Consider the following 12500-nt stretch of genomic DNA (forward strand, 5'->3'; position numbering starts at 1 on the left):
GATACTGTAGTCTCTTCTGGATGACCATTTACATGTGTTTTCGTAGCGTGTTCTTGTTCGGGGCTCTATGACGGGTCATCTTCTTGATTCTTCGGGCCTACTTTCGGCGCCCATCGATCCGGTAGCTCCCCTCTTTCCCCGTTGCCACGTCACGCAACTGTATTCTTCAATCAATTTTTTGTTTTGCATTCATCGAGTGGGTCGATTGCCAATTACACACTAATTATTAGAGAGATTTCAGGATTGTCAATAAAGGGACCCCGATATTGCAGCAATCGCGCTGGCCTTCACCACAAATGAAAAAGGTCTGACGGACCTGCACACACACACACACACACACACACACACACACACACACACACACACACACGGGCACACAACCATTGACAGACAAGCACTGCACCTGCTTGCAGAGGACAATGTCGACGGATGCGAGCATGGTGCCGTAATAATCGCGCATCAAATTCATAATTGTGTTGTTGATGACAAGGGCGAGATGGGATTGTGGAGGGCGGGGGAATGGCAAGTTGAGTGTCTGCTGTCACATCATCGCATGCTCGAAGATCATCATCATCATCAACACCTGTTGCCACGCCGTCCACGTCCAGGATGAGGGGCGCGTTTCCAAATGCCGTCATGGGCGCGGACTGACGTGGAGGTGTGAGGGGGGGGGGGAGGATGGAGGTAGCGTTGGTAAGGAGGGAGAGTATGCTTACACCGACACAGGTAGACAGACAGCCAGACACACACACACACACATGCGCGTGCGTCACCTGGCATGTGGTGCACGGCTGCAGCGCGGACTTGAGGCGGAGGAGCGCGGACGGGTTCTGCACATGTGTTCACACGCACGCACACGCGCAGCAATGTGGCGATGGCGGCGTTAGTGGAGCTGTGATTGTAGAAAAACACGTGCAGGTGTCCGCACACACACACACATACATACACACACACAGACACACACAGACACACAGACACACAGACAGACACACACACACACACAGACACACAAACACACACGCCCTCACATGCATGCATGCACACATCGCCCGCACCAACCTGCTTCGTGATGTAGTTGATTGCATCATCTGAGGGCGTGGCATCGGTGGAAATCGGGACCGGTGACGGCGGCGGCGTGGGCGCACAGCTATCGAACACACACGCGCAGCACATCACAGGGAGGCAGATGGGGTGATGTGGGGATGAGGTTAACGCAAGCAGTTGCTGAGGCAGACATTCAACGACACGAGAAGGTTCATCAATGCAACACAGCGCACCACTGCACATTCCTCCAATACACATGGTGTTTCACAGCCCCTTCCAACCACGACACCAATCGCCATGAGCACCGTCATCAACATCACCACTGGCGTACAAGGTGTTGCTGTGGAGGGAGCAGGACCCGAGCGCCACTTGTCCGTCGGGGCAGTCGTCATCACGCAGACACGGAAGGCACATGGTGTCGTTGTACGACGTGCAGTTGGCTGTAGCGGGTTTGCATGGGGGATTGAGGAGGGGCGTGGGGGGGGGGGTGGAAGGGGTGTGAGCGTGGGACGAGGGAAGACGCATGGTTGAACACGATGCAAGAGAAGCAAAGCAAAAGATAAACAGACAAGCAACCAAGCCAACACATACACACAACATAACACAAGCAATTTCGCCAGCACGCAAAGCCCATTCGGCACACACACACATACACACACACACACACACACACACACACACACACACACACACACACACACACACACACACACACACACACGCACACACGCCTCCCGTGTGCACCGCACCTGCAATGTAGTGGTCTGGCGGACACGAGGTGGTGCACATGCGGCAGACGGTGTTGCTGTGACCCCCGCATGAACCATCAAGAAACTCGTCGGCGCCACACGCGTCCACCGTCGTGCACGGCGTACAGGCGGCGTCAACGGAGGCAGAGCAAGGAACTGAGGGGAGCGGGAAAGAAGGGGAGTGGGTATAATGAGTACGTGTATAAGGGTGTGCTTGTGTGTGTGTGTGTGTGTGTGTGTGCGTCAGGGAACGTGGTAACACATAACCACCAGCACATCCATCAGCACATCCATCAGCAACTATTCTCATCCTCACCTCCGATGTATTGCCCCTGTGGACATGTGTCTGTGCAGTCCGTGCAGTTGCGGTCGCTCGTCGCTGTTGGCGCCACCGTCTGACATTGATGATGATGATGATGATGATGATTGATGGTGGTGATTGATGATGATGATGGTGGTGGTGGTGGTGGAGACATGTGGTGGTGAACGGTGGCGAGGAACAACAGAGCACACACATAAACACACACACACACACACACACACACCTCATACTGCGCGTCTGTGCAAGTTGTGATGTTGAAGCACTGCCGGTCGGATGTGGGAGTGCACGTTGCGGCCTCATATTGGTCAGCGGTGCACTGCGAACAGCTGCGCACGATGGCGAATATGACGGCACGAGAGATGGGGCCGGAGGTGAATGTGGCGACGGGACGCGTTTCAATGTGGGCGCAAGTGTGGTGACAACCGACAGTGAATGTACTTGCGCAGAGGTTGTTTACACACACACACACACACACACACACACACACACACACACACACACACACACACACACACACACACACACACACACACACACACACACACACACACACACACACATACGTATATACAGCTACAGCGCACAACAGCCTTCCACCCCAACTTCCACTTCCAACGTCCCCCGCCCCTTCGCATCCCCCATTCCTCTTGGAAGCGTCTGCCTCACAAGCTGCAGGCGGTGTCGGTTGGGTGGGCGTGGTATTCGTTCCCGGAGCACGCGCGGCACTCGCGATTCTGTGTACCGTCAGAGCCACCGCACGCCCGAGACTCAACCTGAGGCGGGCGCGTGTGGTGTGTGTGTGTGTGTGTGTGTGTGTGTGTGTGTGTGTGTGTGTGTGTGTGTATATTTGTGTGTTTGTGTGGTGTGTGTGGTGTGTGTGTGTGCATTTGTGTATGGTGTGCGTGCATATGTGTGTGTGTGTCAGTGGGAGTGTGTGTTTGTGATGAAGGGAAGGTGTATGGGCAAGGAGTATGGTGGGTCATTCAGACAAGAGAGACAAGAGAGACGAGGTCAGGTGGCCGCTGATGGAAGGGACAGCAATGTGCAGCTGCGTCCGGCCCAACCGAATCCAGCTGCGCGACAAGCGGTGCACAATCACGACAACCAACAAAGCGTAGTTCACTCGCACTAACATCTCCCTTCCTACACACGCACGTACAAACACACACGCACGTACACGTGTACATCTTACCTCGCCAAAGTCACACTGAATGCATGCCTCGCACTGAGTGTCCGTGGTGTCGGTGCAGTCGGCAGTCTTGTACTCCTCGCTCGTGCATGTGCGACACTCCGTGCACACTGTGTCGGACGTTGTCGTGCACGCCTCCTCCTCAAAGTCTTTGGTGTTTGGTTGGGAACGGGGGTGAGATGGCGGTGACAGGGAGCCCACAAAAACAGCAGCTGCTGTGACATAAACACGTTTGCATGATGCACGAGAATGGGTGTTTGCTTGGGGAAGAAAGGTAACAAGGAAACGTTAACGCAGGAGAAGCGGGAAACAGAGAGATGGAAACGGAAAAGGAGACACGCAGTCACGCCACACACACACACACACACACACACACACACACACACACACACACACACACACACACACACACGCACGCACACACACACACACACACACACACACACACACACACACACACACACACGCACACACACGCACACACACGCACACAGTCACGCCACGCATTCACACACAACAACAACAACAACGGCAACGCACGGTTGGGGAGGAAGGTGCAGTCTGCACAGACGGTGCATGCCGTGGTATCTGTGCTGCTGGACCAGAATCCCGGGTCGCAGTCCACACAGGACGTGCCAATCTCTCCAGAGGCGCCACAACCTTGCCCTGCACCAAGCACATGACAAGTAGAACGTGTGAACCAACCACGTGCGCATAAAGAGCTCACTCAGCCGTTTCAAGAAGCAGCAAACGTTCACACAACCACACACTCTCACACACACACACACACACACACACACACACACACACACACACCTCCCTCGCTCCATACCTGGTGGACATGCTGAGCTGCAGGTGGCAGCCACCGGCGACGGCAAACACACGGCTCCCATCAATACCGACACTACTACCATCACCACTGCGACACCCACCACACCACGACAACCACGACCACCACGATCAGCCATGCTGCCCTTCTTGTTCTCGTTCGCCAACGCCCACCTCCCACAACAACAACCACAACCACCACCCAGTTTCCTCATCCTCCGCTGGTCGTTTGTTGTTTGTAGAAATATAGCGAATACTTTCGTATAAATTTCTAGCCATTATTCGGGGCCTCGTTGTTGTGGGCGCAATTGTCACAATTGTCAGATACGCACCCCGACTTTCGCACCGCTGCCTTCGCACCGGCAACGCCATACGCCACACCTTCGGGACAAGGAGCAGCGGTGGGTGCCTGCTGCTTGGTGCGTGTTTTGGTGTTTAAGATGTGTTGTTCGCTTCGCTTGGGTCGCGATGCACCCCGTTTTGTTGGTGTTGCTCATGCACGCATGGGAAACGATTGCGTGTGCGCCCACGTCTCTCACGTCATCGCAATTTCGTTCCGCGTCTGTTCGTTCTTCTTCTGTGCCCTTCTGTCTTCTCATGTTTTGCTTGTGTTCTTGCCTTGCTTCTTGTGTGATTTTGATGGATGGGCAACACACAGCAGAGCAGAACAAAGAGGCAACTGCAACCAACCAACCAACCAACCAACCAACCAACCAAGCAGCAGCGTGCGTGTGCGTGGTGGGGATTGTCGTATCGTGCCATCTCTGCGTGCGTGATGTGTGATCAATGAGCTCATCATTCTCACCATCGTCCTCAAACACCCTCCTTTTGGTTTGGTTTCGTTGTGTTTGCTTGTTGGTGCGCAGGCAGGTAGACACGCTTTGTTCTCGCAGAGAGGTGCCACCCACCCACACACACACACACACACACACACACACACACACAAGCACAGACTCGCGCAGGCAGCAATCGTGTAAGCAACCTAAAGCACAGCCTGTATCGTGCTTTGCCTTCGACATGTGTGTCACATGGCTCACTACACACTACACGCACCCGTCCCATGTCGACATTGCACGAATCAGCAGCATCAACCCTAACCAATCACATCCACACCCCAGCATCAACCCTACCTCCCTACCACTCGAACGCACACACACACACACACACACACACACACACATACACACACACACCACAAACGTCATTGCATTGCACTGCTTGGGGAGGGCCGAGGCGATCACACTTTCGCGCCTGCATCCATCATCAGTCAACTCACTCACGCGCGCCTGCGTGCTCTCCCCACCCCACCTCCTTCTCCCACACAGCCAAGGCAACCTACATTGACAACACCAGCATCAAGCGAGAACAGGCCGGCAGACAGGCTGTGTGTGGTTTCGTTGAGGCAATATCACGGGCAAGCAAGCACACAGACAAGCAAGACGTGGGCGCGCGTGCGCGTAAGCTTTTGGGGTTGCACAGCAGACAGCTCCATCACATACAACCCCTCCCCCCTCTCCAGCATCGCACCACATTACACGGATCCCGGTTACTTCCCTTCCCCTCCCCCCGTGCAGTGGGGACAGGGCGCGTCATATTGAACCGCCTTCAAGCGCGTACCTGTGACAAACAACGCACCCCATTTGGGGACCATATCGACACGTCTGCCCCCTCCCCCCCCCTGCGTTCTTGCACCTCAACAGGGCACCACCAGTGTTCGCCCCGCACCCCACTCACCAAGGGTACAGAACATCTGTAACCAGCATCAACCCTACCTCCCTACCACTCGAACGCACACACACACACACACACACACACACACACATACACACACACACCACAAACGTCATTGCATTGCACTGCTTGGGGAGGGCCGAGGCGATCACACTTTCGCGCCTGCATCCATCATCAGTCAACTCACTCACGCGCGCCTGCGTGCTCTCCCCACCCCACCTCCTTCTCCCACACAGCCAAGGCAACCTACATTGACAACACCAGCATCAAGCGAGAACAGGCCGGCAGACAGGCTGTGTGTGGTTTCGTTGAGGCAATATCACGGGCAAGCAAGCACACAGACAAGCAAGACGTGGGCGCGCGTGCGCGTAAGCTTTTGGGGTTGCACAGCAGACAGCTCCATCACATACAACCCCTCCCCCCTCTCCAGCATCGCACCACATTACACGGATCCCGGTTACTTCCCTTCCCCTCCCCCCGTGCAGTGGGGACAGGGCGCGTCATATTGAACCGCCTTCAAGCGCGTACCTGTGACAAACAACGCACCCCATTTGGGGACCATATCGACACGTCTGCCCCCTCCCCCCCCCTGCGTTCTTGCACCTCAACAGGGCACCACCAGTGTTCGCCCCGCACCCCACCTCAGCCAACTGAAACACAGCAACACCAACGACGGCGACGCAGCAGGCGACAGACGAACAGCGAGCACTTGACACCGCGTGTACTCCACCCATCGTCTCCATCAGCCCCATCATCAGCAGTCTGCCCGCACGGCCATGATGCTGAACTTCCGCGGGTGGCTGGACGTCGCAGTCGAGCGGCTACCAGGAACAACGGCTGCAACAGACCCGCCACCGTCGTCTCAACCGACTGCATCGGCATCGTCATCCTCACGGCCACGACGCGCGCCAACAGTAACATCTGCTCCGTCGCCATCACTCACGTCGCCCCCGGCAGCAGCGGTCACAGCACGCGGTGGCTCGCGTGCGCGCAGGAATGCGTCGAGCGGCAGCAGCAGTAGCCACGGCGGCGGGAACAGGAGCAGCAGCAACAGCAGCAGTCGGGGTGGCAGCAAGCGTGCCGGTGGTGATGGAAAGAAGGGCAGTCAAGCAACACGGGACCAAGGCGTCGATGATGGCCGGGATGTGGCGATGTTCGACGACAGCGGACGCGGCGGCGTGCGACCACGGCCCAGAAGCAGCGGCAGCGGCAGCGGCGATGTCGGTGTCGGTGTTGGTGTGAGTGGCGGTGGTGTGAGCGTCGGTGGGAGCAAGGGCCCGTCTCGAAGCGCTTCGTCCCACGCGTCATCCGCAGCAACATCGGCAGCAGCGTCCACCGCCACATCTCCCCAGCGACAACAGCAGCAGCAGCAGCAGCAGCAGCAGCACACACGGCCCGGTGCCATGCGTCGCATCTTTGCAGCGGCGGCGAAGGGGCTGACGGGGTCACGACACACGAGCGACAACGACAGCACCCGCCGAACGCGCAGCCCGCTCTTTGAACGCAAGCGCAGGAAGGAGAGTAAGGAGGAAGAGGAGGTGGAGGTGGAGGGAGGGGAGGTGGAGGTGGAGGGAGGTGACATTGGGGAACGGGGACAAGTTGGTGGCGGTGATGGCGACCGTCGCGGTGGTAGTCAGCACGTGTCTGCCACCCCCTCACCCAAATCACCGTCCCAGCCGTCCCAGCCCCCGGCAGCGTCGTCATCATCATCGCCACTGTCGCCGCCGTCACGGAGCTCTCGCAAGGGGCGCGGCGGTGGCGGTGGCGGGATGGATGTGGTCATGGAGGTGGATGAGGAGGTGGAGGGCGATGATGGTGATGGTGATGGTGGTGATGGTGGTGGTGACGATGGTGGTGGTGACGGTGAGAAGCGACGAAAGCGGCCACCACCACTTGTACTGACCCGTGATGTGAAGGAAGCTGGCCACAGCAGAGACCGTGGCGATGATGACGATGATGACGATGATGACTGTGATGACGATGATGACTGTGATGACGATGTTGACGATGCTGATGATGATGACGACGACGATGATGATGACTGTGATGAGAGCGACAGTGAGAGCGATAGCGATAGTGGCAGTGACAGTGACTTGGTCACAGCCAGTGACGATGACGACGACGACGATGAGCAGGACATGATGGGCGGTGATGATGGCGACGACGGCAGCACGACTGGCGCTGTGGCGGCATCTCTGCTTGCATCCACAGCAAGTCAGCAACAGAAGCAGCAGCAGCTGGCCGTGCCCACCTCCCCCTTGTCTTGTGCGTCGTCACCGTCGCATCCCCCGCGGGTGCGCAGCGATCGCCGCCATAACCGCAGCCACCGCCACGGCAGCAAGCACCGCACGGCTCGCACTGGCACCAGCACACACCGCGCACGCGACAGCGACGGCGGTGGTGGTGGTCGTACCAGTGGCAGTCATGGCGATGGTGATGGCGATGATGGTGTGAAGACGCGTGGGTACACCATGTCCACGTCATCTGCGCCAGCGACGCTCTTGGCGGAGAGAACGTCCGCCGTGACCGGTGGCGCGTTCTTCCCGCCAATCGACGAGCTGGTCACCGCTTCCACCCCACCACCAGCCGTCGCCGCCCCAACAGGTGTTGCTGGCACGAGCAAGCAGGTCGGCAACAAGAGCGATGGCAGTAATGGTGGCGGTCATGGTGATGGTGGTGGAAAGACCACGGGTAAGGGTGCGTTGCAGCGGCCGGTGCTGTCGTCATCATCGCCATCGGCAGCAGCGAGTGTCTCGACGTCCAAAGTCACCGTTGCAACGCCGCACACGGGCGGCACACGCGTAATGACGGCGACAGGGCATGGGCAGTACAGTCCAACACCAGCATCCACAGCAACAACAACAACGGATACAGCAACACCAGCGCCATCGACCGCTGCTGCTTCCGTTGCGATTGCGTCATCCACGGCATCAGCCCCGCCCACCACGGCACCGGTAACGCGGCGCAAAGGCGACGCGCGAGGGGCGGTGGACACAACCACGCGGCCCGCAACCACAGCAGCACCGGAGCGATCAACGCTCTCATCATCAGCGGCAACAGCAACAGCAACAACAACAGCAACGTCTGCGCAACCACATGGTGTTGCGTCTGGCGTGCGCAGTGCGCTGTCGGATGCCGGTGGTGCGGTTGTGCCGGGGGCCGCCCGTCGCATTGCGAGCAAGCGGCGATCACAGAGCCTTGGCGACAGCGCCGCCGTGGCTGCTGCTGGCGGTGTTGGTGTTGGTGCTGATAAGGGCAGGGGCGGCGGTGGCGTGACGGGCGGCCGCAAACATGGCCACGGAGGCATTGTGAGCGGTCTGATGAGCGGTTTGGGTGGTGGCAAGGACAGTACCCGCGGCAGCGGCAGCGGTGGTGGTCGTGGTGATGGTGGTGGTGGCGCCAAGGGCAGTAGCAGTGGCAGTGCAAGCGGTGAAAGCGGGCGGAAGAAGGGAAGGCGACGCAAGGAGAGCGTGTCGCACCCGTCGACGCTCAGCTTTGAACGCCGCTACCTCATATTGGCAGGCAACACGCTCCACCTCCTCAAGCACAAGCCGGTCAGAATGTGTGGAATGGAAAGGCGGGGGGAGGGGGGGGCGGGGTTGTTTGTATGTTGTTTGTGTGTGTGTGTGTGTGTGTGCTGTGTGTGTGCGAGTGTGCGTGTGCGAGTGTGCACATGTGTGTGTGTGTGTGGTGTGTGTATGTATGCGTGCGTTGTGTACCGACTGATCGTCACGGTCTCACATCAACGGCACTTTGACATGTTGCCGCGTCTTGTGTTGTTTCAGACGGCCGAGGAGGAAGCGAAGCTCATGCAAGGTAACGCTTCAGGGTGCTGGGGTGATTGTGGAGAGAAGAAGAGTGCGTGTGTGCGTACGTGCGTGTGTGCATTCATTTGTGATTGTGCGTGTATTTGTTCGCTCCAACAGCAACTTGGATGCTCACTCACCACACAACGTCGTCACCCCTGCCACCATCACCAGATCCCGACCGGTTCTGGGAGATTTATGACGACGCGCCCGTCGCTGCAGAGGGGGCAGATGCACAGGGTGCGTTGACATGCGGTGCCTCAGGCGTCATGGGTGAAATGGGGTGTGGGGGTGGGGACAAATATATCTTCGTGCGCTGTTGTAGCGCTGTGATGCACTTGGAGTTGGTTGCTTGCACTCCAACAAACATATCAACCATTGCTCTCCCAATCACCACCACCACCACCACCACCACCGCGACCGCCCACAGGCCCGCCGTCTGCGCGTACGCCCTCGGCGTCACGACGGAACGAGACCAGCGGTGGGATCCCGGCCATGATTGCGCGGCTCGTACGAGGCGGCGCACGCAGCGACACAGATCGGCCGAGCAAGACGCAGGAGCCCGTCCCACCGTGAGTGGCACTGTGACACGTGTGCGCATGCGTGTTGTGTGTGTGTGTGTGTGTGTGTGTGTGTGTGTGTGTGTGCGCGCGTGTGTGTGTCTGTTGTGTTTGTGTGTTGTTTTGGTGTGTGCACATCGTGCTGTCTGTTGAAGGGCACTACGAACAAGACTGCTGTCTCGATAACAACCTCAACGCACGCGGCCCCACCTTACGCGATCATCACCATCACCATCACCATCACCATCACCACCACCGCTTGCCTCTCTTGTGACCAGGCAAATTTCGCTTGACCAGTGCGAGGTGCGGCCGCTGCACCCGTCTGTGTTCATGCACCACCCGCTCTACCGCCAAGTGTGCTCCCTCATGTTCGGCAACAGGAGGTGCGTACAACAATTCATCATCGTGGTGGTGATGACTGGAATGCCATGGTGACGCGGAGGTGCTCGAATGGTGGACATGTATTGCATGTCTGTGTGTGTATGTGCGTGTGTGCACGTGTGTGCATGTGCGTGTGTGCACATGCGTGTGCACTGCGAGACACACCCCAACACACGTACACGCAGCCTCAACTCACCTCCGTTTCTCACCTCCCCTACTCACCAACCACACTTTACCGAACAAACCCCTTCGCCAACCAAGGCTGCTGCTGCGGTGCAACTTGCTGTCTGCGCGACTGCAGTGGCAGCGGGCGTTGCTGGCCTCGATTGACGGCCGCAATGCCCGCTACTCCACGCGTCGCATCGTGCTCGGGCTGCAGAGGGCCGCACTCCCGGGCAGCAAGGGCGACATGCGTTGCATTGTCATGCTCAACGGGTTTGTTGAGGGAATATCAACGACGAAGCCGGCCGCCTCGCAGGTACCGTGTGTGTATGTATGTATGTGTGTGTTCGTGTGTTGGCGGCAGGGGGCGGGGGTGGTTCGTGTGTGTTCAAGACCACACACACACACACACACACGCACACACACACACACACACTCACACTCACACACACACACACACACTCACACACTCTCTCTCACGTCCACACACACTCACACTCATTCACGCACACACATGCACACACACACACACACACACACACACACATACACTCGCGTACTTGACCGCCTGCGCCTGCGAGCAGAAGAAAGGGTCGAGCCAGGTGACGTTTGCTGAGCGGTTTGAGTTTGACGTGCGGGCAACGGCGGCCGATCTCTCGTGCGGATATGTCAAGGTGACGTGGTCTTTGGTGGCACACGCGGCCGGGGATGGCGTGTGTGGCGGTGTTTGCGTGCGCGCGCGCGCGTGTGTGTGTGCATGTGTTTGCGCGTGATGGTGTGTGATGGCGTGTGTAAGTTTGACTGCGTTCGACCTGCAAGATCGTCTTCGTCGTCGAGCTGATGCATTCACCAACCACTCTCCGCCCCTTGAGATCGCGTCTTCTCACTCCTCGCGGTGCCGCTCTTCGTGCATGCTATGGTTGTGCGACAGATTCTGCTGCAAAAGAACCACCGCCGCTGGACCACGTTTGCATCAGGTGCGCATTGTGCTCTCTCAAGTTTGGCGAGGGGAGGGATGGATGGTGTGTGTGTGTGTGTGTGCGTGCGTGTGTGCGTGTGTGTGTGCATTGTTATTGGAGAAGTGCGCATCCTGGCGTCGTGTAGCCAGCTGGGCATCCAACACATACACACACACACACACATACTCTCTCTCTCTCTCTGTTTCTCTCACCACATCACATCACCCTGTTTCTCTCACCACATCACATCACCGGCTCGCACCCTTATCCCCCTCCCTCTTCGTGCTTGTGTGCAGCGGCCATCCATCTCGAGCCGGAAGAGTTTGAACGGACGACGCTGGAACTGCCGCTCGCATACGACAAGGACGCACGCACCGGCACACTCACTGTCGAGTTGTGGTGCCACTTCTGAGTTCTTGTGCGTGTGTGTGTTTGTATGTATTTGCGTGTGTTTGTATGTGTTTGCGTGTGTTCCTGTGCCATGCACCATATCTCAACGGCGACACACCTCACCAGCGGCACTGACCACCGATGTACCTCCCCATCTCCTCCCCCAACATATGTGCACATGCCACCACCACCACCACACCAACAGGTTCCGGCACCGGCACCTGCCCGTGCTGAAGGCTGAGGAGTACGAGCCGCTGCTTGACTGGTTCCAGGAGAGCGGCGCCCTCGTCCTGATGCAACTCATTGACGTGTGTCTGGAGAAGGGCCAGGAGGAGGCTGAGCGGAAGCGGGCGGAGGAGGAGGAGGCAAAGTTGCGCCG

The 12500-nt window shown here is 58.0% G+C and overlaps 3 protein-coding genes across 3 annotated transcripts in view; 2 read left to right on the forward strand and 1 right to left on the reverse strand.

Moving 5' to 3' along the window:
• Positions 1–246: 246 nt before the first annotated feature.
• PTSG_09176 (uncharacterized protein) lies at positions 247–4371 on the reverse strand (the record flags this gene model as incomplete). Its single annotated transcript, XM_004989373.1, has 12 exons — positions 4137–4371; positions 3845–3970; positions 3308–3453; positions 2782–2888; positions 2339–2441; positions 2110–2188; positions 1794–1949; positions 1376–1484; positions 1060–1147; positions 774–830; positions 546–647; positions 247–285 (listed from the first exon to the last, which is right to left on the reverse strand). The coding sequence occupies exons 1-12, from the start codon at positions 4195–4197 to the stop codon at positions 247–249; spliced, it is 1173 nt and encodes a 390-aa protein (XP_004989430.1). The 5' UTR covers positions 4198–4371.
• PTSG_09177 (uncharacterized protein) lies at positions 4271–6576 on the forward strand (the record flags this gene model as incomplete). The annotated part of the gene is made up of 6 exons (XM_004989374.1): positions 4271–4370; positions 4408–4551; positions 5458–5516; positions 5833–5884; positions 6100–6158; positions 6475–6576. 6 exons carry the CDS (start codon positions 4271–4273, stop codon positions 6574–6576), a joined length of 516 nt encoding a protein of 171 aa, XP_004989431.1.
• A 63-nt stretch (positions 6577–6639) lies between these two features.
• The window catches only part of PTSG_12840 (uncharacterized protein), a gene marked incomplete at its 5' end in the record, with an annotated part of 14010 nt that continues 8149 nt past the window's right edge, over positions 6640–12500 (forward strand). Inside the window, 10 exons of the mRNA XM_004989375.1 lie at positions 6640–9417; positions 9649–9679; positions 9844–9909; positions 10100–10241; positions 10508–10612; positions 10872–11088; positions 11357–11446; positions 11704–11749; positions 12028–12124; positions 12327–12500. The exon at positions 12327–12500 is cut by the window's right edge and continues 166 nt beyond it. Coding sequence (XP_004989432.1) covers positions 6640–9417; positions 9649–9679; positions 9844–9909; positions 10100–10241; positions 10508–10612; positions 10872–11088; positions 11357–11446; positions 11704–11749; positions 12028–12124; positions 12327–12500 — 3746 coding nt within the window. The remainder of the gene's footprint in view (positions 9418–9648; positions 9680–9843; positions 9910–10099; positions 10242–10507; positions 10613–10871; positions 11089–11356; positions 11447–11703; positions 11750–12027; positions 12125–12326) is intronic.

Source organism: Salpingoeca rosetta (assembly GCF_000188695.1).
Source record: "Salpingoeca rosetta unplaced genomic scaffold supercont1.29, whole genome shotgun sequence".
Taxonomy (NCBI): Eukaryota; class Choanoflagellata; order Craspedida; family Salpingoecidae; genus Salpingoeca; species Salpingoeca rosetta.